This window comes from Anabrus simplex, chromosome 9 (genome assembly GCF_040414725.1).
Source record: "Anabrus simplex isolate iqAnaSimp1 chromosome 9, ASM4041472v1, whole genome shotgun sequence".
NCBI lineage: Eukaryota > Metazoa > Arthropoda > Insecta > Orthoptera > Tettigoniidae > Anabrus > Anabrus simplex.
This window is the reverse complement of record NC_090273.1, coordinates 30,779,125-30,806,669: the sequence shown is the minus strand read 5'-3', so window position 1 is coordinate 30,806,669 and position 27,545 is coordinate 30,779,125. Positions and strand designations below refer to the sequence as shown.

The following is a 27,545-nucleotide window of genomic DNA, read 5'->3' as shown; positions in this document are numbered from 1 at the left end:
ACACATTTTCTCAATAAGAACGTAGTCAAATTCTTTATTGTGTCGATCTGTTTCCATCGCTATTGAATTGCTATAAATGAATAATTGACAGTATAAGCAGGGAGAATGAAAACACAGCATTCACAAAATATTTAACAGAGTTTATTATTTTTTCGTTGAACTTACAGAAACATATTTCTAGATAATTTTGACATCTGGGATACATCAAATGTATTTATTCACTGGTAGCAATTGATGATAAATCTGGAGGAAATTCATGTATTAGCCACAAGGTATATTTGGGGCAGTCTCTATGAAGGAGCTCCAAAATTTTCTTACTTCTCTGATATAAGGTGGAGATGAAAAGGGGTATTGTTATTCAAGATTTAGGTTTATTACCTGCTGTAACATGTTTTCAGTCTGTATGTGCGTGTCCTACAAACAGGGTACAGGGCCAGCCTCTCCGTGTACGCATTCGTAGGCACCACGAATCCAAGGTTTTCACTGAAGACGGTGGATGAAACGATCAGCTCGCAGACACATTCACTGTGAGTACCATCCCTTCCACTCCACATATTACTTGCTCCTCCTACACACGCTACTCCCATCTTGCTAGGGTCATAGATCTGACAAAGGAAATGTCATGCCCTTCATGCCGAAATTCCTTGCAAGACACACATTTCTGAATGCTCAGGGTACTTTATATCCTTTGTTTAGAAAATATAATTTGAATCGCCTGGAAGATTCATGTGGTGAGCCAATTTCCGTATCCTTATCTATAAAATCGTGGTCATTAGATCAGTCCTGCCTCATAGGTTTGATTTATCGAGAGTTTGGAAATGAAGAAGGGAAGGTTAACCAGCGCACTAAACCTTACATTTAGTCTGGTTAAGGAAACACATGTAGTAAAAACCAATCAAATGCCAAGTGGATACCAATAATATCCCACCCGAATAACTTAAATCGGTAACAGGCAATGTAGCATTTAAGAGAATAAATTAAACATTCCCAGATATACGAAAAGAGTTTGCGAAACAACCATGAATGTTGATGGTGAACGGCATGTATTCACGACGACACATAAACGTAAGTACGAACTGTGGTTACTCTAGTGGATATTATTGAGGATGACGAGACATGAAATTGTTGAAACCACCATCGATGAAAGACTGTCATTTTCTACACTTCCCACAGGTAAATTCAGCTGCGCTGGTTGCTCCTACACAGACCTCATGGTACCACACTAGACAGGACTGGCACTGAACCTTGGAGGCGAACTGTGCTGAGCAGGGCATGGAGAAATCCCTTTCACAGAAACCGCACTTCCTATCCGCATCTTCTCTCTCTTTTAGAAGTCTTTCTTCTTGCTTTTGTCTTTCCAGTCTCAATTTCTTCTTTAATCTAGAGTCGTAGAATGGGTAGTTTTCCGATACAACCACCTCCTGCCCAGTGTCCTTGAAGAGTCCCGTTGGTTTTCGAAGCGTCAGGTTGTGCCGCTTGATGAAAGACGCAAACCACGCAGATCCTGCCATCCTCTGCTTCTTATTGAACGGATGGTCCAGTTTATTTTCCTCAACATATTCGTATGCCAGTCGTCGGACATCATCTCTAGTAGGCTCAAACCCTCTTTCCTGAAGTCGGATTATGATGTCCTTGAGTTTCTTCTCACACTTGCTGGACAGAACAGTCTGTCCCCCTCTTGAGCTTACGAAACCCTTCGCACGACGTATGATGGATGTTCTTGGGATCTTGTACCTGTGAGCGGCCTCCCTCAAGCTCATACCCTGACGAACGGACTCCACCGCAGCTTCCGCATCCTCCTCCGTCCACGCCTTCTGAGAAGTCTTTCTCTTGTATACTCGCACCATGGGGTTGACCTGAAACATAGCACCACAGATTTATCAAAATAATTATTCCAATTTGCTTTGCGCCGCACCGATACAGATAGGTCTTATAGCGACGCTGGGATAGAAAAGGCCTAGGAGTGGGATGTATGCGGCTGTGGTCATAATTAATGTACAACCCCAGCATTTGCTGGTGTTAAAATTGGAAACCGCGGTAAACCACCTTTAGGGCTGCCAACAGTGGGGTTCTTACCCACTATCTCCCGGTTTCCAGCTCACAGCTGAGATCCTCTGGCCAACTCGCCCGGTCAAAATAACTAGAAATAAATATTTTTGTCAACTAAGATTTTCATATTTTTTATAACTGTTAGGTTCTCCAGCCTACCGAAACTTTTATTAATTAATGTATGTACAAACTGTCCTCCTCTGTGGCGTAGTGGTTCGTGTGATGATTAGTTGCCACCCTCCGGAAGCCCGGGTTCGATTCCCGACTCTGCCAAGAAATTGGAAAAGTGGTAAGAGGGCTGGAACTGGGTCCACTCAACCTCGGGAGGTCAGCTGAGTAGAGGGGTGTTTCAATTCCCACCTCAGCCACCCTCGAAGTATTTTTCTGTGGTTTCCCGGGATTGTACCTAACTTAAGGCCACGGCCACTTCCTTCCCTCTTTTTTGTCTAGTCCTTCCGATTTTCCCATCCTCCCACAAGGCCCCTGTTCAGCATAGCAGGTGAGGCATCCTGGGCGAGGCACTGGTCCTCCTTCCCACTTGTATCCCCGACGAAATCTCTCTTCCTTCAGAGCACTGCCCTTGAGGCGGTAGAGATAGGATCTCTCGCTGAGTCCTGGAGAAAAACCAACCCTGAAGTGTAAACGTATTAGAAAAGAAATGCTTAAACTATCTGAAATAAAGCGCATGGTAACAGTACCATGTGTTTTAATTTTCAGGTAACATTTAAATTTATTACTCAAAATTAGTTTTGGCAGACTGAAGAATCTGATAGTTCTAAATTAACTGACTTGAAACTGAAAATTTGTTACAAACTAAGAATCAGGATAAGTGCAATATGATTGAAAGCTATATAAATGTTTCTGGACTAACAATGAATGGTCGCGATTAGCATGAAACCTGGTCATGGAAATCCAACAGATTCCTTTAAAAATTTCTCTCCTATAAGAATTCGTATTATACCTATATTTATATAACAAGTGGCTAAAGAGAAAATCACATGAGTAAAATATAGCACCCGTTTAATCATTAGTTATATATAGACCCCGGATTTGTATGTAGTAATAGGTTAGAATGCAAACGAATTTGGTTATTAGGAGGTGTCGACTAGACCGCTCTTCCGTAGTGTAGCAAGGAAAACATAAATTCTAGGGGTTCTGATGAGTAGAACCCCTAATGTTTATGCACATCTCATAGCATAACAATTGTGTAAATTAGACTATGCTTGTTACCCGCTTCAGTGAGTTACACCGGGCTCTAGTTATATACAAAAATGTTTTCATTCGAATATTTGCCGAAAAATGTATAACATGTAATGATGAATATAATGGAAACAATCCAGTTTTTTGTACTGTAGCATATTATTTCTGGAAGGCTGTGGTTATAAAGGTTTAATTGTTTCCAAGTTAGCTACGATGTAAATTTTGTTATTAAACTTTTTGAATTGATCATTTTTTGATTTGCTTTACGTCTCACCGACACGGATAGACCTCATGGCGATGATGGGATAGGAAAGAGCTAGGAGTGGAAAGGAAGCGGCCGTGGTGGTGGCCTTAATTAAGGTATAGCCCCAGCATTTTCCTGGTGTGAAAATGGGAAACCACAGAAAAGCAACTTCCCGGATGCAAGCTCATAGCTGCGCGTCCCCAAACGCCAACTCACCCGGTTTCGAATTGATCATCGACTGAGTTAGGGTAATTACAAGGGAAAAGTCTTGCATTTAGTTCCTCTGTGTTAATACCAGCAAATTATTGCACTTACAGTGTAGATATTGATTACTAGATGGAAAGGCAAATCTAACCTAAGACCACCATATCTTCAATAAGAAAGTTCCACAGTGTGTCCATAAATTAAGGATCAATGTATCATCCGATATTTTATGGTAAGTAGATGCTCACCGCATGATTTCTTGTGTTACGGTTAATGGTCCTTGTAATGCACGTTTTCTTTAGAACTCACTCCACAGCCTGAATCTAACAACTTCATCTTTTACAAACATGGAGAATTTGTTTCGTGATGTCGATTGAAATCACTTGAAAATAACTTGACATATAGAAGCATCAACTCGTAAAATCAACAAAACAAGGACTTGTCAGTCACCTGTTTGTGATGCCGCTGATATATTTGTCGGAGATACAGGTAATGTCCCTAAGTGACCAACTAGCGAGTGGATTCCAGATACCACGGAAGGCTCCCCGAATAGAATTACACCAGTGCGGGTTTAATGCTGCATAACTGGAACGTCCTGCAGGCTCCGTTGTGTGACTTTACAGCTCTGTGTTAGACTATTCGTATATAATATTCAGCCATAAAAGTTTGATCGAGAAATTTCTCTATACAGTCCCGGAAACTGGACTGTGGATTAAAATGTTCAGCTTTGAGTTGTAAAGATCAGCGGTCCTTGTTCGTCCAGTACACAATCTTATTCAAATATTTATAAAACATTTTATTTGTCAGATCAATTTCTGAGCTTTGGCTATCCAATAAAGAAATAACTGCCAAGGTACCACCCCTTATTTCAAAAGTACCTGGGCGTCACTCTAGATAGAACTCTATCCTTCAAGCAACACCTAACGTGTGGCGCTGCAAAATTGAACAATGGAGACAACTTTCTCCCCAAGCTGTGTGGTGGAACATGAGGATCAAGCATCACTACCCTGGGCTACTCAGCCATTGGTCTAGTATTTCCTGCTGCTGAGTACTGTGCCCCGGTGCCTTTAAACAGTCCACATGTATGAAAATTCATGTACAACAAACAACACGTTGAGAATAATTTCAGGCACGGTAATGTCAACGCCAATACAGTGGCTTCCTGTTCTCTGCCATATTACTCCCCCATACCTTTGCAGACTTATCGCTCTGGTCAGAGAATATCAGAGGATACAGCTAAATCAACAGCTACCAATCCATACTGATATCGCTAACCTACAGACTAGTAGGCTCAAATCGTGGGATCCAGCCCTATGCACAGCTCAGAGACTTACAGTTGAGAACTTCGACCTTATAAACCAGTGGAACCTGAACTGAAAATCGACTTCTACTTCAGAATTCCATGGTATGCCGTCTATAAAAGTGAAGGATCCTGGTTTCCATGTACCCAGAAGGACGTGGAGTAGGCTGAATAGAAGTTTTGATTGACCATGGTGTTTTCGCTGATGCACTGTTCAGTTGGAGGAAGTTATCATATCTCGCGTGTGATTGTGGTGCCGATGGATAGACTGTCGCTCACATTGTACATGAGTGATCTTTGAGAATTTACCACGGCAACCTCAGGGTAGTTGTATACGTAGCCCCTGACTTAGTGCAGTACCTAAGAAATTTGGAAATTAATTTGTGAACTGTGTGAGTATTTGTCGACCTCGTGGTATAGGTGTAGCGGGCCTGCCTCTCACCCGGAGGGACCGGTTTAAATTCAAAACCAGGACAGGCATTTTTACCTGACCTGAAGACTGGTTCGAGGTTCACTCAGCTTACGTGATTATATTTGAGGAGCTTTCTGGCGGTGAGATGGCGGCCCCGGTCTAGAAAGCCAAGAATAACGGCCGAGAGGATTAGTCGTGCTGACCACACGGCCCCTCGTAATCTGTAGGCCATCGGGATGAGGTCAAGGCCCTTCGGGGCTGTTGCGCCATGGGGTTTGGGTATGTAAATATGTTTGTATTCATATTGTCCTTGTATAACAGTATTGTATGCCATACTATTAATAATAGCGGATTTGAAAAATGCACTTTCTCCTAGATGATGATGATGATGATTATGACTGGAAATAAGAGGGATGTAATGTGGAGGTCATCGATTCATTCCCACCTAGAAAATTGCGTCGATTGAGGGGGCAATTATTCAACTTTATTTCATAATATGTTAGTACTTCCGGACATGTAATGTATAAAGATCTGAAATGTAATTGTTCGACACCAGGCGAGTTGGCCGTGTTGTTAGGGGCGCGCAGCTGTTAGCTTGCATCCGGAAGAAAGTGGGTTCGAACCACACTTTCGGCAGCCCTGAATGTGGTTTTCCGTGGTTTCCAGTTTTAACACCAGGCTGTACCTTAATTAAGGCTACGGCCGCTTCCTTCCCACTCCCAGTCCTTTTCAATCCCATCGTCGCCATAAGGCCTATCTGGGTCGATGCGACGTAAAGCCAATCGTAAAACAAGTTCGACATCCCATGTGCACGTTGGACATGTAATTAGAATACGTTTGGCAAGCATAGTATGTAGAACTCAGGGAATACGGACACTATATTTAATGACTAAGATAAATCGAAAGTACTACACCCACAACAAACCCAATTCCTGGGTCATATACTACCCATTAAGAAATTTGTTTTGCAGGAGATCAGTCAGATACCCTACAGATATCGGAGTGCCTTGCGGTCGGTGTGGCGACGGTTCCAGCCGCATTGCACAGATTCTGTACTTGAGACTACCATCTCTTCGGTCAAACCCAGGAGACCCTTGGTCAGCGGTTAAAATATCTGTATTTCAAATGAATCGAATCAGAGACCTTCCGGTAAGGCGTATAAACAGGTTGGACTAATTGGAATAGCGTACTGGCTAACAATATTTTTAACTTATTGATACACTGAGTGATTGCTCGATAGATTGTTTGATTGTTTGAATAAATGTTTATTTGTTGGCTTGATTGGTTGATTGGTAATTTATTTTCAAGTATTTGTTCTGCGGTCTGAAATTTACTCTCTGTTATCAACTGGTTATTGAAGAATTTAGTAAATAATATATTGTGTCCAGGTTTATGTGGACATAACGTGGAAAGTGTAATTTGGTGTGCAAATAACACTGATTGACTCCTAAAAATGCCCTGTGAAGTTATGAGTGAGGACTTACAGTGATGTATAGGAGAATGGATGAATGATTTAACACTTTGAGGGCCACAAGGGACACCGATGACTGTTTCTCTATTTCCTACTACGTCAAGGCACATACGAATGTCTGCTTGCACTGGGTACAAGTAAATTGTCGGCCCACAGAGCAAAATTTCTACTAAAAAGAGAAAGATTGGCGTAAAGCGAGTTAGAGGCGGATGGAGGAACGCTCAATGGAGTGGCAGACGTTCTCCCCTTTACACCTTTATGATACAGAAAGTAAGAATTCAAAATCTTGATTAACTATCTCTAGTTAACTGCGATGGGGGGGTCTACGAATGGGGGATTCATTGTGCAAAGTTTTACTTCATTCCTTGGTATGTTCTTCTCTTAATTGTGAGATGAACGTTCCCTCCTCGCAGGGGTATAGAAGCTACCCTATTCCCCGGGGGGTAATCAAGCTACTCCACCTTTCATAATGCGTGTTAAATGGTGCACTTCCCTTCAATGGCTGCACACACACAATGAAGCGAATCTGATAATATCAAATTAGACTAGGGGGTGAAGTTTCTACAAAATTACAGTTGGATCCTGGAGGGCAGAAAGATGTTAATTTCTGCATTAATTGTGAGGTGGGGGAATAGAAATTTTAATATTGGAAAGGAACGTAAAACTTCCTTGACAGTCCGGGTGGTGGTAAAAATGGCTTGCTTTATTGGAGTAACTTCCACTAAATTAACAAAATGTTTGCTTGTTATCCTGGAAAACCTTTTGTAATTTTATTATTACTTAGGATAGCATTTCTCTATATCTGGATCCTCTGGTAAGGTTCTTAAAGGGAACAATAGAAACCAAAACGTAATAATGTACATAGTTATAAACCAAGTTAAATCTTGAAGATAGGATCGGGTAAAATACAAAAGGACAGTTGACGCAATGCTTTTTATTCTGTCATTCATCGTCTAGTATAAATTTTTATTCGTAATCAACTAACTATATTTATCTCATCCAATGTAAAGGTATGTCATGAATGCCATCAAGGTTTTTGCCTATTTTGTAATGTATTCACTTAGACTATAAAAAATACCTGAAGGTATGAAGAAATTAAACTATATGAGAAGCAAACTAATTTCCAGTCTGCGTAAGGTGTTTTGCTAAACACAATACTGCCCTGTACATACATTTATGAACTCAGTTTAGATATGGGAAAAATAATATAGCAGTTCCTTTCGATCCGTTACACTGTTGTCTCCATTACTATGTAGCGATCTTCCATCCCGAGATCGTCCTAGGTGACTGCAGCCGGAAGAGATGAGAGGAAACAAACATCTTTTCGCGCTGTTATCGTAGCCGTTGTCTGCACGATTACGCCAGCAGCATCTTTAATCTCAGATGTAATATAGTGACTACTTCAAGTAGGTAAATTTACGTGTCCCGCGGTACTTTCGCGTAGATATTTGTTACAGACCAATCTGGATGAGCAATTAATTTCGTGTCTTTGTACATTTAGTACTGGCTTATATTTGTTGTGAATGCTATATTTATTACTATCGCTTTTTTATTACATATATACTGAGTGTGTTGGCCATGCGGTTAGGGGCGCGCAGCTGTGAACTTGCATTCCGATGATAGTGGGTTCGAACCCACTGTCAAAAGCCCTGAAGTCGGGTTTCCCTGATTTACTATTTGTACACCAGGTAAATACCAGAGCTGCACCTTAATTAAGGCAATGGCCAGTTCCTTCCCACTCCTAGGCCATTCCTTTCCCATCGTCGGTGCGACGTAAAGCCAATTGTAAAAATAATATCTTTAAGGTATAATAAGTATGTCAGTGGCTGAAATATCAGCAATGTAAGGAAACTATATCTATATAGTCCTCGAAATAATTCGGAATATAATTGTCTATAAATGTAAATACTTCATTTTTACGAAGATTATATATACAAAGATATATAAGGCTTAATCACCTTAATAGGAATACCAGCCTAGTTATGTGTTGCCCCGCTTTGCGGCTGACAAACATCTGGGGACGGATTTCACAAGGTGATGCATGCCAACCATGTACAATCCAAGCCATACCTCCCACAGGATGTCGAATAGTTGGTGCACATTTTGTGGAGCCGAGATTATGAGTCAAAGGACACTTAACTTAAATTGCTTTTACTGTTTTTCCGTATGATAGCAGCAAAAAAAAAAAAAAAAAAAAAAAATGTGTATTCCTGACTATCAGTGTTTACATTTCTGTACAGCGTAATTCAACCTACCAGTAATAAAACAGTGTGGAATGTACAGTACAGTAATGCTATTTTCAGTACGAAAAGAAGGCAATTATATATCGAAATGTGAATTAAATGTCGTTAAGTATATTGATGAGCTTTATCTGCAGCTGGTAATGTATGTACTGTAATTAAATATTTCGGCTTTTTTTTCACAGAAGTATACTCTGAGTAATAAAGTAAGCGGTGACAGTTCATGCCTGATGACACTATACCACGTGGAGACAACGACACAGATAACGAGCTGAACTCTGCTCTGCACATGAGACAGTGATGGGTAAACGAAGCGACTTCAGCGACTTCGACTGCAAGCAGGTGATTGGAACCCGGTAGTGCGTTTCTACATTAGCCAATCTCGTTGGCTGTTCCCGTACAACGGTATCGAGGGTATACCATGAGAGGAGGAATCGTGGTCAAGCATCGAGCAGGAGAAAAATCTGCGGTTGGCCACGATTGATTGATCGCGAGGCGAGCGTGGGATGTCAGGACTGATATCACTACAACGACTGTCCAAAGTGGAGCATTCCAACAAAGACCATGTGATGTACCTTGAGTTGACTCGTATTTTGTAGCCGTATATTAAGAAGGATGCTCCGGATGACATCACATAATCGGAAACAACACCTCGCACTGGCCCAGGAAAGGCGTCAGCGGACCTCGGACGCACGGAGGAGGGTTATCTGAAGTGACGAGTTCCATTTCCTGTTTCACCGTACTTACTGCTGAGTGCTCACGGAGCATTGTCATCTATAGGATTGATTATTGCATTCATGGTATTTTTGTAGACCATGAGTCAGTTCCCCATTTTCAATGCACTGAATCCTACACTTCTCCACTCCAAATTCGTTACACCGAGCTCGATAGCTGCAGTCGCGTAAGTGCGGCCAGTATCCAGTAATCGGGAGATAGTGAGTTCGAGGCCCACTGTCGGCAGTCAGTCCTGAAGATGGTTTTCCGTGGTTTCCCATTTTCACACCAGGCAAGTGCCGGGGCTGTACCTTAATTAAGGCCACGGCCGATTCCTTCCAATTCCTAGGCCTTTACTATCCCATCGTCGCCATAAAACATATCTGTGCCGGTGCGACGTAAAGCAAATAGCAAACAAAAGCATAGCAAATTCGTTACAAAAGTCTTTCAAAACCGATTCGTTAGATACAAATAAAACAAATTAATGGATAACAATTTGAGTTTCATTTAATGAAAGACATATTTATGATAATTTGATTTTCCGAAAGTGTAATCTGACACCACTTTTCATTATTATACACCAGCATGAACGACAAGGCATATTATGTATTTCCCACCTGCTGAAATTCACCTGTCTCAGCGAGTATAGAAATCGTAATGGAATTTTCAATGCTAGACATAAGAGTGCCGGCCCAGTGGTGTAGGGGTAGCGTACCTGCCTCTTACCCGGAGGTCCCGGGTTCGGTTCCGGGCCAGGTCAGAGATTTTTACCTGGACCTGAGGGCTGGCTCGAGGTCCACCCAGCCTACGTGATTAGAATTGAGGAGCTATCTGACGGTGAGATAGCGGTCCTGGTCTCGAAAGCCAAGAGTAACGGCTGAGAGGATTCGTCGTGCTGACCACACGACACCTCGTAATCTGCCGGCCTTCGGGCTGAGCAGCGGTCGCTTGGTAGGCCAAGGCCCTTGAAGGGCTGTAGTGCCATGGGGGGGTTTAGACATAATAGTACAGCCCCATAATTCCTGCAACATCTATGTGGTAAACGTACTTCAATTTGAGAGGAGCAGGGTGATAAAAATGGAAAGGGACAAATAAGTTTTAGTATTGAATATTGAATTTTCACGACCGCATTGTAATCGAAACAGATTTTCAACGTATTAGGTCGTGTTACGTACATGTAGTACGTGTTGAAGAGATGTTAAGTACAGAACAAAAATGGCCAGCCGGACACCAGTGGGATCCGAACCCACAACCTCCCGATTTCGCGTCGGTTGCTCTACCAATTGAGCTATGGTGGCCTAGGCCATCTTTGCTCTGTTTGAAAGGATCTGAGCTACAGGTCTGGCACTGCTGCTAGCACACTGTAGAGTGCGTTTAAGTCGCCCGTTGTGGGGCATGTCAATGAATATTGAATTTTCACGACCGCATTGTAATCGAAACAGACTTTCAACGTATTAGGTCGTGTTACGTACATGTAGTACGTGTTGAAGAGATGTTAAGTACAGAACAAAAATGGCCAGCCCGCAGTGGGAACAGAACGAAGATGGCCTAGGCCACCATAGCTCAATTGGTAGAGCAACCGACGTGAAATCGGGAGGTTGTGGGTTCGGATCCCACTGGTGTCCGGCTGGCCATTTTTGTTCTGTACTTAACATCTCTTCAACACGTACTACATGTACGTAACACGACCTAATACGTTGAAAGTCTGTTTCGATTAAGTTTTAGTATTATTTAATGATAATCAATCAAATTGTTATTATTTCTCCCAAGCGATCAATTATAATGAAATAAATTTTCTTTACTGTTCTATCGCATTTAAAAAAAGAACTCTAATTATTTTATATAAATATTTATTTCTAGACCAATCCACCGAATAGTGATGAACCAGGGATATGGTTACAAAGATTGTAGTTCCAAACGAAAAGTAACAGCGACAAACAACGGTTACTTTCACGTTTCATATAATTTAGTTACCAGTATTGTTGGGCGTTGTGTTACGCCGAGAGGCAGTGAAATGTAACTACGGTAATCACCTTTACACGTATGGCCACAATGTAATCTGCGCACAAGGATCAGTACCGGTAAACGCGATATGAACCGTGGTCGTACTCACATGATTCACCACGACTATTGCTTGTTTTCATCATTTAAAATAGCAAGCTATAACTTGGCGCCCAATAACAAGTAGAGTTTGCCTTAAACTATGTAATAATATAATAAATATCTAGAGCCCGAAAGTTAGGCAATATGGCTATTTTTAACTGGGTGATATAAATTATCAAAGTGTCGAATAGAGATAAACCTTGTTCCCTACATTTAGGAATATTAGGATTGGTTATTATTTTACCTTTATTTGCCTAATTTCGCTCCCGTTGCCTATTTGAAAGATTAATATCTCTTTGAGTTGTTATGGATATTTTCTGCTATTATTTACATATTAAAATTAATAAGTGGAAATAAAATCAAATCTAAGTCCAATGTACTGTATTAATAAGAAATAGATCAATTTCATTTTATTTAATAGATAACAAATAGCATTTGCACTAACAATATTCTTTTAGTACAATATTTCTACTGAAAATCTCATTCCACAAGTGTACGGATTGAGGAGTTCACAGGTCCCATACCTGCTAAGTAAGTTTCAGAAATAAAATGAGGCTCGGTTGTGTAATAAGTAAGTTACATTAAATCATTTCTCTTAATTCAATTGTGGAATCAGACCCCGCTATATTCAATCGACCTCCCGAGGCTGAATGTACTTATTGGTACATTGGAGACTAGCATCTTCAATAGCTAAGAAATGTCGAGTAGGCAATATCGCCTGTAAGAACATCTAACTCTTTAGCACTAACATACCGCGATCTTCGCTGTGTATCGCAGGCCAGTATATGTAGCTAGGAAACACGTAGCGCGGGACTGTATCATCGCCTGTGTCGATGCTCAGCTGCAAGGTGCATCGGAGAACTGAGGATTATTTGCATAATGTACATACGATTGCCTCTATATTCTCGTATTTACTTGTAGATTAATAAAACTTATTCTAGATTTTATTATTAATGAATCTTTCAATATCAACAGAATAATCAGAGAACCATGAACATAATTCGTCCAAACAGTGAGGGAGGAACTATCTCTGCATGAAATGAAACGATGTCTTTGCTAATGAACATGTGAGGAATAAAATTAGAGTCAAGATATGATAATTAAGTAATGATTCCTATAAAGATAACACAGAGTTTTATTGCGGTAGTTATGAGTGTATTCTTCATTAACCGGACCTCTTCCGGTAAGAATTAATATTAAAAATTGAAGTTACTGTACATGCATGTACATAAATAGTGTCCCTATATATGTAAAACATAACACATTGTTGCAGATAAACAGCCCGTTACAAGAGTGTTGTGGTTTAAATGGGCACAGTGTTGGATGTATAGCAATTCAAACACTGTACCTTCAGCATTACCCGATCACTCCCTTCCTCTCTTTTTCCGTACTAGAGTGGATCAGTGTTGATTTTTTATGTCCGGACACCATTTCTCTGCATGTGTGTACATATGTTTTGCGAAATCTGTCTGGTAATCTGTCTCTATGGCATAGAGCTATATTTATAGCTATTCCCTTGGTTTGATTAAGGAACAGCCCATATATCAGATTTCATTTTAGATTTGTGTGGGATTTGAAGGAAATCATGTCTGAAATTTTAGAATGTATGATTGACTCAGGACCATTGCATTCCATTTCACATTCTCACGACAATGCTAAATTTGCGACAGGGCCGGAAATCGAACACAGGGCAATTGGATTAGGAGTTTATTTATCAAACCCTATTCCGTGAATTCAATTTCTTTCTAAATTCTCCAAAGATATATTCGTCATATCCAAACCATGTTAAGTGAATATTAGATTATATTTCCCATATTCTTTGCTCTAGAAGTAACATGAACAAGGGAAGAGCGTCCTCGAAGATTGTGAGGATGACTGCCCAGTCCTACTTCCTCTTAAGACAATGATAATCTCGATCGAAGATTGGGTGATACACATTTTTTGCGTTCCCTGGGCAACGCTGTAGTATCAGCCAATATTTGCAGAACCGGTAAAAATACGAATTCAACTCACCTGATAATTTCTAGAAACTCAAAGTTAGTCCACATGCTGAAAAGAGAAGAAAGCCCATACTATTACAATATTCGATTTTATGGCTCTGTTGGTGGTTCTATTTCATACCAATACGTTCTTAGGATACCTCTTCTGAATTCGAATCTGCTATTGAATCACAGACCTTCCGCAGCGAATTGACTGTTTCTAATTCCTGACAACGAAAGGAAGTGAAAGGAAGCAATATCATGAGTATTGAATATTAAATTTTGTTATAAAGGTTACTATGAGAAAATTATCAAAGGCATTAAGTTGAAACCTCTCTGGGGGCATACAAGTCTAAGTCTAATTATGTCGTGATAGGAAGAGGCGAGAGTAAGGAGAAGGTTCGTGGAGATGATTAAATTAACTCCCTAGACAATAATATTAAACTTAGGTAGATGCTGGAAGGACAACGCTCTAGATTCTCAAGTGAGTATCCATGGAAATATCGTTTCCTGTTGACCGTAAACACAAATACGTAAGGTGTGTGAAACCTGATTGTAGACTTGTACAACACTAACATGGTGCATGAGGATATAATAAAATGGGATTGGTGTTAGCTCATTAATCATTGCTCTGGAATTTATCTGCAGTAAAAGTCTTTGAAAGTTTTATAAGAATATTTGAACCCATTTTTCTTCCAAATTGTCCTCCCAAATGTCGTACCAGAGCATGACTTCATGGCTTTTCATCCTTATAAATAGTCTTAAATTCATGAGCAATCTGAGAATCGAACTTGGGCCTGTCAAGAAGAAATCTACCTCCCTAAATCTTAGACCACCAAGTATTCTGCGTATGTGCAGTAGGTCAGAAATAAAATCCTCGACCTACCTTACTACTCTGAGCCTAGCCCATGAAGCCATCCAGTCGGATTAGCTGGCCAATGCAACCGAAAATAACATTAACCGAAGGTGGAAAGAGTGACCATGCTAACTGTGAAAAAGAGAAGGGAAGAGATTCAAATATTCATATTTTGAGGAAGCAAAATACGCGATTGGTTTCCGTCATGTCAGTATATCCAAAATCCATAAAAACAGTAAAATAGCGAGGTCTATAGAGCTAATAGATATTTAGCTATGTAGTCTCATTTCCCCCATGGCGCTATAGCATTGATGGGCTTTGGCCTACAACGTGACTCATGCTCACTCCCGAAGACCTGCAGATTACGAGGAGACCCATAGTCAGTTCGACGAATTCCCTTGGCCGCTATTTTACATTTTATATATCAGGATCGTCATCTTTTCGTCAGATGGCTCCTCCATTGTAATCACGTAAGCTGACTGGACCTCGATTAAAATGTCTTGACCTGGCCGGGAATCAAACTCAGGGCCTCTGGACGGCAGACAGGCTCGCTACCGCTAGACCGTCGGGTCAGCAGAATAGTACGTACTAAGGACTATTTTCAAAATTTATGCCATATCTCACACAAATGCTAAAGTGTTGCTCCTTCCCCATCATGAGCACGTATTAATGACGCCAAAATATTTTCCACAGCAAATCGTTGGGCTTTAAACATCCTTTAACAAAAGAGAAACATTTTCGGTTCATAGTATAACCTACAGAGGCAAGAATATCACCTTTAAACTATATTGCATGGCATATCAAATATGTATGGTATTGGCACATCATTTGAACCGATATTGGAGTAAGTACTTTCTTTCTTTCTTAGTCTGTGGTAGAGGGTACCACCTTAAGGGCAGTGTCCTGCAGAGTGCGTCTTCGAGTCGGGAGATACAACTGGGATGGAGGAGCAGTACCTCGCTCATGTGGCCTCACCTCGCATGATGAACATGGGTCTTGTGGAGGGGTTGGGAAGTTCGGAAAGAATATATATATATATTTGCTAGTTGCTTTACGTCGCACCGACACAGATAGGTCTTATGGCGACGATTGGCAAGGAAGGGCTAGAAGTGGGAAGTAAGCGGTCGTGGCCTTGATTAAGGTACAGCCCCAGCATTTGCCTGGTGTGAAAATGGAAAACCACGGAAAACCATTTTCAGGGCTGCCGACAGTGGTGTTGGAACCTACTATCTCCCGAATACTGGATACTGGCCGCACTTAAGCGACTGCAGCTATCGAGCTCGGTACGGAAAGAATAGACAAGGAATACGGAAAGAAGCGGCCGTGGCCTTAAATGAATTACCATTCCGGCATTTGCCTGGAGGGGAAGTCGGAAACAACGGAAAGCCACTTCTAGGATGGCTGGGGCGAGAAATGATCTCCCCTCTACTCAATTGACCTCACGAGGCTGAATGGACCGTGTTCCAGGACTCATACCACTTTTAAATTTCATGGCAAAGCCAGGAAGCGAACCCGGGCCTCCCCTCCGAGGGCGGCAGCTAATCTCACAAATCACCACACACACAGGCGGCCTTGAGTAAGTATGTTGCAATATTACTTTGTCCTCGTTTGAAGACAGGGTTTGAGGGGAATGTTACTTCTAGAATTAATTTGAATTTCCTTAAATAAGAAAGGATTCAGAGTTACACGACAAACTTGTTTTCCTCTTTTGGAAATAAAACTCTGAATAGGGGATCTTCTATGTTAAGTAGATTTAACCCGACTATTACAATACCAATCCAATGATAATAATATGTGGGTAACTTTTCTATACATTCCGATACAGTTATTTATCCCCTCCCACACCGAATTCCAGATACCTTTAGTCATTATTCATATAGTGGAATCCAAGGTTAGTTGGAGTTCTGGAATAACGGGGCGGCCTGATGAATTCAGTAGATCAATCTGTTACGTTACTGGCATGCCAGGCTTGGTTAAAAGTAGTGGAGGTGCTGCCAGGCTCATACCAGTGTCTAATTTTGTGGCAGTGTTATGCCACGCGGTGGATTAACAACGCAAATGTTACGGGTTAAATAGGGAGAGAGAGAGAGAGAGAGACGACCAGTCAGATAGACGTAGTCGTAAATCTGATTAATTCATTTAGGCAAGTTGCTCATAAGACTGAGGTATTTTATGTGAACTTTGACTAAGTGTGATTACGTTTAACATGTTGAAAATATTATTTGTCCAAAAGTAAATGTACTAATATCAAATAGATTTTTTTTATTGAATAAGGAATGATGTCTATCAAATTAATCTGCATTGTAGAACATGTTGGACATTCAACAGATCCAAACTAACCAGGCCAGTTGTACTGATCTAACTCAGAAAAGCAGCAAGGTGCCTGCAGTTGAGCGCAGTAGCAGCCTCCGAAGGCAGAAAGTCCAACAAGTTGAATAGTGAACTCTGAGCTTCTATTGTAGGATCCCCAGAGATTTCTTGAGAACTGAACTAGAGAGGAAAGACTACTTAACATGTAAACGTATGGAGTAGCATTTCTGCAACAAAGTTCAAAAAATTATGTCCGCGCCCCTGGAGGGAGTTTGGTAAACTATTACGTAGTTTATACTGATGAGCGGAAAGAGGATGCTCCATGCTAAATAGGTTTATCATATCAAATTACTTTCATATCCTTGCCAGCAATTTGTGAAGAATCAAGACTCAACTTATTACTGGTCCGAGTGACAAATCAAACAAAAGCGATGCAAGGTTTTGGATACAGTGAGTTCCCTATTCATTCTAAAACAAACTGTGAAATGTTTCTTTGTTTCATCAAAGACAAGAACTGCACTGCTAGCCTGGAGTGATTACTCTGGTGTTACTGGTCTTAAGAAACTGAAGACAAGAAAGCAGGATGAATCACGGTTTCATAAGGTACAGTGAATAAATTCACTTCATGTATTCCAATCATTTGTAACGAATAAGTGAATAGATAAGACTAAGAACTTTTGTTCTTGTACAGAGTAACATGTCGATTGCGAAAGGAATGGTTTTGCATGAAATCATAGCATATACAGTATATGAAACGTGGGATACGTGGTTCACGGAGGTCATGAAGGGTCTAAAAAATTGGACTAAATCGTGAAGGCATTGCTAACCGAAACAAGATCAAAAACTTCAAGGGCTTTCACGAAAAAGAACATCAGAACAGCGGGTGGGCAGCAGAAAGGAGACCGGCTGCCAGGGTGAGAACACAACGATACTGAGCTGCAAAAGTAGCTTCTAAAAATGTGTAAATATTGATTATTGTGGTCTGTAATGGCCGTAAACATCTAAAAACTAATACAGTAGATGAAACATAAAACAAATACCTCTTTGTTTTCTAAATTACGGACAGAATTTTTTTTTAACTTTTCGTGGAAATTTTTTTAAAACATCTCACATACACGGAATAGCACAAAACCATTGGTATGATTTGGACTTAGACTGCGAGAGAGTGAATACATATTCCTTGGTTGGTCCCCTCTTAGCAGCATCTTACGGGATGCAGGGGCATGGGTAATACATATTTTAACTCCATTCACTGGGGAGATAAGGAGATCCAATAAATCGAAAGAAATATGAGTGCATCCGCGAAAGAATGAAACGGCCCATGAATTGTGAAAACATGAAATACATTCTAGACCTCATACATGTATTGCTAACCTGATTATTATTAGCCAGTCCTGTGGAGTAGAGGTAGCGTGACTGTCTGTTATTACAATGCCCTGGGTTCGTTTCCCGGGCAGTTCAGTGATTTTCATTCTGAAAGAGGGTTCATTTGTCACGGGAATTTCTCAACTTCTTGGTAACCGGAAGAAAGCGCACAGTGAGAAGATGGCGTTACTGACCTAATGTACATAGACGAACACTGATTGCCATGGTTACAGTAACGTCGGAAATTGATGACGTTACTGACCTAATGTACATAGACGAACACTGATTGCTATGGTTATAATAATGTTGGAAATTTATGACACTAACTCCTGATATACCCCCAGCCTGAAGAACATGTCCATGTTCATACCACAAGTCAAACTATGAAGAGTCACATTAGAACAAGGAGAATATATAGTGTAGATTACATCCTTAGCCCTACCTGTAAATCATTTTATTAAAAAGTGATATAAATTTACTTAGAGAATAGCTGTCACTGGCTAATAATAATAAGGTTTCTATTAAATGTATGAGGTCTAGATAATCATTGCCCTCTCGTTTCCACATTTTGTCAGATTCAGTACTTTTACCTTGAATGTACACCCCACTACAACGTGAGAAAAACTCAAGGAGGAAGAAGAAGACGAAGAGAGTGTTCCTCTTGAATTGGCGGTCGATTTAGTCGTAGTAAGATGTTTCATTACTTAAATGTCTAACATCGACTATACTGTTCTTCGGAAGTTTGTCTTATCAGCGATTGCATTGATTTTAATTAACTTTGAGATAGTATCGACGAAACTGAACTGCGAGAAACTTCAGCAATACAAGCATAAGCACCTCTGTAAGCGAGAATCTTACGTGCTTCACCATTACTCTGATAATGACTGTCGTATTCTAAAGCAAAACCTCAACTTCGCCTTATATAGATTTTGATGTCATGTGAAGAAAGGAAGTCAAAGATTTCCACTGTCTATAACTTTGGCACTAATTAAGCCAAAACTGTTATGCCTGTGTCTATGCCTCCAACTTCATAAAGTTTGTTTTTGTAATGAGTGAATCCAATGGTTCTATGCATTTCCACATCAGGAATTCTAATTTTTAATTTTCTTGTTTTCCTGAAGCAGAATCGAACCCGTGTTTGAACTCAGAATACCTTTAGCACTGCAGTTAGGAAGGCACTTATAATAATATAAGTGCATTAGTAGATCAAAAAAGTAATTTTTAATCAAACGTTTGTGGAAGGTAAAGCCGCGAAGACCATCTTTACAGCTGACGACACTGAGATTTGAACGGACCATCTCCCGAATACAAGCTAATAGTTAGATGAACTAAAGCACGGTTCCAGCTCGCTCGGTGATTATCTGTTAGATTACATTGGAAAATTATATCAACTTAATAACTTAGTAAAGCTTCTTTTGTTAGTTTCTTTGTTTGATTTGTATAGACCAAAGTATATTTTTGTAGATGTATTTATAGGTTGGGGGGGGGGAGATAAGGTTCATGGTGTATTAATTTTAATTTAAAAAAATACTAAGAGTCATTAAGATATTTGAAACTTCCTAGACCACAAAGCTATCTCCTTACCTTACTAAGGTTGAATCAAAAATGAATATGACTTCTTACATTCAGTAGCAAAAGTGATTTGTAATACACACATGTTGGAATCTAGTAACTTCCGTCGCCGTTGCCACTGAAGCGTCATAATGTTGTGCTTTTGAATGGGTACTTTTTCAGCTTTGTTTATAATCCAAGGCAATAAGAAGTTAAGTTTAAAATAACAGATCTTTACACAGTGCCGTTTCGTTTCCATTTACTGCATTATAAATACCATTCAACGTCACTGAAATCATTTCCCTCTTTACTTCCCGGAGAGAGCTGTTGGGAGTGGTAATTTAAGAGGAAGTACAACGTGGCAACCATCCTCACAGGGTGGTATTGTAAATGAATGATATTCGACGTTCGGGAAAACGCTATCCGACTTAGCAGAAATGCTTGTATTATTTCTTCTAACTGACATGGTCAACCTGGAACTCTGTAGCATATCTTAAGTCACTATAATGCCTGTCGGCATACTACCAACATTACGAAAGTGACTAATTGCAGTTCTACTTCTTTTCCATTCTTCACATTTTGCTCCAACATATTTCTGATCTTCATACAAACACTCTTTCCTTAAGGAATCGTCTTTGATAACGGACATTACTTAAAAATTCACAACGTCAAACCACCACATTTGTTTGTATGTGAAAACATATAAAGCCTTTCATAACGTTTAACGCCCTGGTATTCCTTATGTTCACATATCTCCGAAGAGATAGGTGTTATGTGAGGTACCGATACCGGTGCGCCGATTGGTGCTCCTCTGTCAGTTTTGTTATAAGTGTATTTCAGTTATAAGTTTTTCATGTTATGTTTAAGTTATTTATTTTGTGTGTTGAAATGTGTTATTGGGTACGTTCTGCATGTTTGTTTGTGTGTGTGTGTGTGTGTGTGTGTGTGTGTGTGTGTGTGTGTGTGTGTGTGTGTGTCAGGGGGTTCAGTATTCTGTAGGGATATGGCTGACACAGTTTTTTGGTGTTTACAGTGTGGCAGTATTGAATGGTGACCCATCCACATACTGGCCACGCCGAATGTTGCTTTAGTTATGAGCAACTGGCTGCACTGTGAAAATAATAACGTTTGAAGGCAGAGAAAGCCAACGTATGAAAATTTCTTATTGATTTATGTGTAGGTAATAATACTTTACTTATTTATTACTGCAAACTTGTGCCGGCCTCGTAGTCTTCAGATAGCGAGGCTGGCTTTTACAAGGAATCCTCGGATCCGATTCCCGGCCAGTTCAGAGATTTTTAAGCGAATCTGGGTGCTGGTTTCACTCAGCCTACGTGATTCAACTTGAGGAGCCCTCTGGAGGTCAGACAGTGACCTCAATATAGGAGGCCATGAATAGAGGCCAAAAGAATTCGTCGTCAAGCTCCAAAAAACTGTTGTGCCATGGATTTTGGTTAATGCAAAATTACTATCGAAGTTAGCTATTGGCACAGAATAACAAAAATAGTAGTTTTCGCTAAAATCTGTATCCCATTTACGGCTGTGAAGGTTCTTTGAAAGAGAAAAAGAGAGGATGCCGAGAGATCTCCTGACTGAGGTTCTTCAGAGATGAATACCAAGTATCTTCTACAAAATTGTTGTGAAACGAACCTAACAAGTTTGGAATCGTCATGTTCGTAGCTAACACCCGCAACAGAAAAGGTACTAGAAGAAAGAAGGGGAACAAGAAGAAACAAATGGTCAGCGTAAATGAGACTAAAATTTATCTCAAAACTTAGTGGTATAAACAGGTGATGCAAATGTATGTGCCAGTACCAACAGTCATTCCCGAGACCTTTCACTGGTTAAACACAGGGAAATGTCATAAAATCTGTGTTCTTATGGGTCATTGATTTTTTGATGGCATTCCATACAATGGAACGTGGTTTTTCAAATATAATAAGTTGTATTTTAATCGATTTTTCCATAATTTAAATATAAATATCTCTTCTAGAGTTATTGGAACGCATTTCTGTACTATACACTGTATCTTTCAGTTACAAAGATATCTTTGAATTTTACATATTCTGCTTTACCAATTATTTCTTGCACGTTTCTCGGGAGAAAATAATTTGGCTAAATGGAAGCTTACTTGAAGAAAAGGCAGAAATAAGCCGTTTCCTTAGAATATTTCCAGCACTGATGGTCATCATGTTAAAAACCCCTAAGATGTTAGTCGATTATACAAAGATGAAATTTTAACAGCCTTCACTTTTCTTATTACTTGGTTGTAAATTTGAGTCCATTGTCGACTACACTGGGCTTTCTGAAACGTTGTAGTATTTAACCGCCGCACAGGATCGTTCAGCGTACACAGGTTGGTAGGAGGTAAATCGCTCCTTCGCGGAAGAGTGCGAAAGTTGGTTTCATGAGAGATCTACGAAGCATCACCGCACTAAAATCTGAGGTTCCAATCCTAGGGCTAGTAATGACCATCTTGAGTATGGATTCCCTATGGCATAGTATTCATATCAAGACTCCTAATTAACTAACAAGCTAAAAGGGTTAACTGCTGAGGGTACCATACAGCGAACATTCATACATTTCCTTGTACAGCAAATACAATGTCATCTATTTGTTCACACAGTTTTACATTATGTTAACAAACCAGTAGGCCATTGGTAAAGTAGAATAAATCCAGAGCAGAATAATCATGAAACTTTATACACTTTTGCTCTTTTTAGCATCGAAAAAATATATCGTTGGGTTAGAACTCAAAAATTGAATTTTTGTGATTTTACCGTTGTTGTGTAGTTCTTTCGACCTCTAAAACCTCCTATAATATTTCAACACAATATCTAATGTATTAATGCCAGAAATCACTTCTAATGGTTTTTAATATACTGACATTGGTCACTTTGCTTAATTCGAAATTGTAACATTTTGAGTTGTATCGGTAACACTCTTCCATATTATAATAAATGGTATAAAACTATGTACACACCAGTTTTAATATGATTCTTTCTTTTTAGAATTATATTTCGTCGCACTGAAATAGATATGCCTTTATGGGGAGGTTGGGACAGGAAAGGGGTAGGAGTGAGAAGGAAGTGACCCTGACCTTAATTCAGCTACCGCCCCAGCATTTGCCTGGTGTGAAAATAGAAGATCAAGGATAAAATATGTGTAACAAGTGTATTTTTGGAGGCAAAGATGTAAATTGATAAAACATTAAACTCTTTTCCTAAAATATCATGGATTTTAAATTGCAACCCCTTCATTCTCAGTCATGGATATTTCAGTCATCTTCCTCTTCTTTTGATGATTCCAAAATACGAGCAATAAAATACGTGTTCAGTAATAATAAAATAATTACGTGTAATGTTCCATTGTATCTGACGAACTAGTCATTGCAATTAGGTAGTAGTCAAAGAAGAGTAACTAAATTATTTTCAAAATAGAACTAAGTACTATTTAGCCAAGTTAAAACTACAGTGATAAGTAATTCACTTATGCAGATTTATGATGATTTTACTAAACACTAAACCACACTCAAAGTGGATGTAAGGTACCCTCTGCAAGAATCTATGTATGCTACTGACTGGTAAATTGACTGCAAATTAGTGCACAGTTGAAATGAAAAGGGTTTAATTACTCTCCCAGGTTCTTTTCCTTCATTAATTTATTTATTAAGCTTCATTTACGTGTGATAACCACATTTAAACCCGGCGTCACCAATATATAGTATTATGTGTAGGCCAAAATTGCGTTCGTGTATATTTGCCATCGTGCAGAATAATTCGAATAATATTTTACGAGCATGAAGTTGTGATACTCAGACAGCGAACCAAAGCACAGAATGCAATGTACAGTAGGAGTGGGATAACGCAAGGTTGAGAACAACAAATAGTGAATAGGGCGTTTACGATCTTGCAAGAACATTCTCGTTGTGATAGGCAGAAGTAGGGTACGGGAAGCACTCCCTTCCACCACAATGTAGCCCTAGCCAATAAGAAACAAGATATACCAACACCTCGCTGCAACAGTGCAGAAATGCTAAAAGGGCAGACTTACCAAGATCTTCGTTCGAATACCAGTACCAGTCAGTGTGTGTGTAACGTCAAAATATATTAATTTAGTAAGGATGTTTAATTGTTCAACAGGTGGAAATTTTCGAAATGAGTTTGGTTTGATAATTACTTTTTCTGCATATAAAAATATCTGTAATTATAGACAAGGTGTAAAATTAATAATAACACCCGCTGTTGAAATAACTGGCATGGCACTAGAGTAAATAGAATAAATGGCTTAAACTTTTGAACCAATAAGAGCAAATCTGTGCAATTTGAAATACGTAAGAACTATTACAAATTGACAAGTTCATGAAGGATAAAAAAGTGCTTGGCATTTTTAAATAATTTATTTAATAACTAATGCTATAGTTATTTCCTTGATTTCAGAGATGATCACTTGGAAATTTGAAACCGAAATTTCTACATCTCACTTTAACATTATAGCATTTATCCACTAATATCTTTTGCTTCCAGCTGTTTTATATTTTTTCATTTATTTTACTTTGCATTTTTGGCGTTTAATTTTTTATTAGCATCAATTTTATTAATTTGTGTAAATTCTACCAAATAATTTATTTAGCATTCTTTAATTTGATTATTCTACAAAATTAAAATGAAATGTACATCTTTTGACTGTTTGGAAGGCTTATTTTATTATTGTAACTCCACTTAGTCAATTAAAAATTTAAGGCTTCGAAGTAAGTCTTAAAATGGTAAGTTCATTTAACTTTATAAAAAAATACTCACAAATAATAATTGGAAGCTGTCAGCTATTCGAATATGTGCTGTGATAGGAGACTTGGACTTATTTGAACTTGAAATTGTCGCGTGTTGTTAATTTGTGTTAGTAAACAGGTGTGAGTTTTGCTTACCTTATTTATGTGAGTTGATTGCCCCAGTGGTGCCTCGCCCTCTTGATGCAGCTGCAAATGGCGGCTCTTAGGACAATAGGCGGGGGATGTTGTTGCGAATTGCGCGCTATCTTGTGCCAGAATTGAAAGTCATGTTCCTATCCACCCCTCTGAAGCAGAGCCTATTCGCCTCCTCCATGTTGTATTGATCGAGTCCCGCTTCTCTGCTAGGAGTGCGGGCGAGATGAAGTGGGAGAGAAAGAGGAGTCTGACAAACTCTTCTCCTCATGTACAACAGTTCGATTCCCATCACGTAGAGCAGGATATACGAGGCAGAAAATGTGTCCTGTTAGACGATTTGTATGTGAAATAGCTAGCTCTTCCTGACTATGAAACATGAGAGAAGCCTTCTCCACTCTCAGAGACATCACGCCTAGGTCATCGTTCTCACTCCCCAGTGACCGCTTTAGACCATTCCCTCCCCAAGTCATGTAGCAAACATTTCTTACTAGAATGGATAGTCTCAGCCTGGTAGGATGATTTGATTCTAAGACGAAACTTCATACCTTACATTCTTCAGCAATATCCATAGAAGAATCTATATTCAAATATTGCATATTCTTAGCCTAGGATTTGGTACTTCTTTTCGTACTTCCATGTAATCCAACATAAGGATGCGTTGATCCCGAGATTTCTTCATGAAATTTAATAGGAAGTAACCTCTAATTTTATTTCTCCTCTCATTTCTTAATTATCTATTGGAATACAACCGTAACGACCGTGTGTCTGTACATTTAATATTTTGACGAAATTTTCGTACAGTTGTCCGCTTCAGGGATTTGCTGATGATATTGTTACTTTATCTGAGACTGCAGAAGGTCTGGATAAATTTCTGAATGGTATGGACACGGTCATGGGTAAGGAGTACAAGATTAAAATATATAAGTCCAAAACAAAAGTAATGGAGTGCAGTCGAACGAAGTCGGGTGATGCAGGTAATATTAGATTAGGAAATGAAGTCTTAATGGACACTTTCGCACTCAGCGCGCCGATCTATCGGCGCGAGAGGTTATGGCGAAAACGCTCACTGCGCCGATACATCGGCTCTGTCTTATTTGCGGATTTTTGTCTTTTGCGTAGCTGTTAAATCGTAACAGTTGATTGTGACGGTACCTTAAAGCGTTGAATTTGCGTTTAACTCAACATATATATCCACCAGCCCTACAAAATATTTTTATTTTCAACAAATGAAATCTGTTGACCGTGAATGTTTATGTTGTGGTTATTTGAAGTTGTTACTGCGTGGATCTGTTTTGATTGGCTTATGAATACAACAAGTTGATCCTGCTATGAGTTTTGTTTATAGTTTATTTCGTTCCTTTGGTATATCGTGTGTTCGATGTACTTCGTAAACTACAATTTTACTCCTTTTCATAACCCCGTTGTTGCACGTGCTTGCGTCATCTTTTTATCGTAATGGCTAGGCCATATTCAAGGCCGAATGAGGGCGATATCCTTGAATTTTGAGATGATTTAGACAGTAGTAATGACCTTCTTTTGCCGAAAGTGATTCCCGTTATGTGGGAAGGGACACGGTTGTAACTACTCACCGTGCATCGGACCGCGAGGACCTGACATCGATGACCGTTACATGTACACTGAATAACTTTGTGCAATGCTTCATGAGTGAATTGCAGCACACACACATTATATTGATATCAAATTATTCAGAATTAAATGTTCTTTCATTCACGTCTAGGAGTAAAGAAGGAAGACGCAACAATGTCTAATTTTTCTGTCATTGAAAACAATAATTTATTTTTTTAATTTATTTTCGAAATTTAATAATTTTTTTGAGCTTAACCATTAACAATACGCCCAAATTATATTAATTTCTGAAATGCTCATAGTTTTCTGTATTAGTGTGATTAATTTTATTTTAATGTGTGTTAAACACTTTACGTGTTGCATTTTTGTAATATGCTTTGGAAAATCACAAAATTTAGTCTGAGTATCTTCGAGCAAACCCCTGCATATAGGCTGAGTGCCAAAGGGTTAAAGGAAGTAGGTGAATATTGTTACTTAGGTAGTAAAATAGCCAATGTTGGAAGAAGCAAAGGAAGACATAAAATGCAGACCAGCACAAGCAAGGAAGACCTTTCTTAAGAAAAGAAATTTGCTCACTTCGAACATTGATTTAGGAGCGCGGCATTGTATGCAAGTACGAGATCGATTTGGCTAAATTTGACAACAAGAAGATACACAATATTAGGACACATCTTAAGACACCCAGGGCTTGTTCAGTTGGTTTATAAGGGAAGTGTAGGCGGTAATAACTGTAGGGGTAGACCGAGGTATGAATATGACAAGCAGATTCGAGCAGATGTAGGATGTAACAGTTACGTAGAAATGAAAACGTTAGCACAGGATAGGGTGACACGGAGGGCTGCATCAAACCAGTCTATGGACTGATAACTCAAACAGCAACATCCGCTTCAGGTGTAATAATGACCATCCGTATATTTTCTAGCTTTGGTGTCTGTTTTGTCTTCCTATATGAATTCTTATAAATGCGGGAAATATTTCTACCAAACTTCATTTATAGAACCCACCAGTCCTTGGGTAGGTTTTTGGGCCAACAACA

General features: G+C 39.5%; 1 protein-coding gene and 1 non-coding gene across 2 annotated transcripts; one reads left to right on the top strand and one right to left on the bottom strand.

Annotated features, from left to right (window-relative positions):
• Positions 1–162: 162 nt before the first annotated feature.
• LOC136881001 (uncharacterized) lies at positions 163–25,013 on the bottom strand. Its single transcript, XM_067153576.2, has 2 exons — positions 24,923–25,013; positions 163–1,856 (listed from the first exon to the last, which is right to left on the bottom strand). The coding sequence occupies exon 2, from the start codon at positions 1,845–1,847 to the stop codon at positions 1,152–1,154; it is 696 nt and encodes a 231-aa protein (XP_067009677.1). The 5' UTR covers positions 1,848–1,856; positions 24,923–25,013; the 3' UTR covers positions 163–1,151.
• Positions 11,387–11,463, top strand: TRNAS-UGA (transfer RNA serine (anticodon UGA)). The gene has a single exon. It is a non-coding gene; the product is annotated as a tRNA-Ser (tRNA).
• Positions 25,014–27,545: the final 2,532 nt, after the last annotated feature.

Bases quoted from the DNA above. Each gene is read 5' to 3' on its own strand.
- LOC136881001 (XM_067153576.2), bottom strand. From the start codon at position 1,847: ATGGTGCGAGTATACAAGAGAAAGACTTCTCAGAAGGCGTGGACGGAG.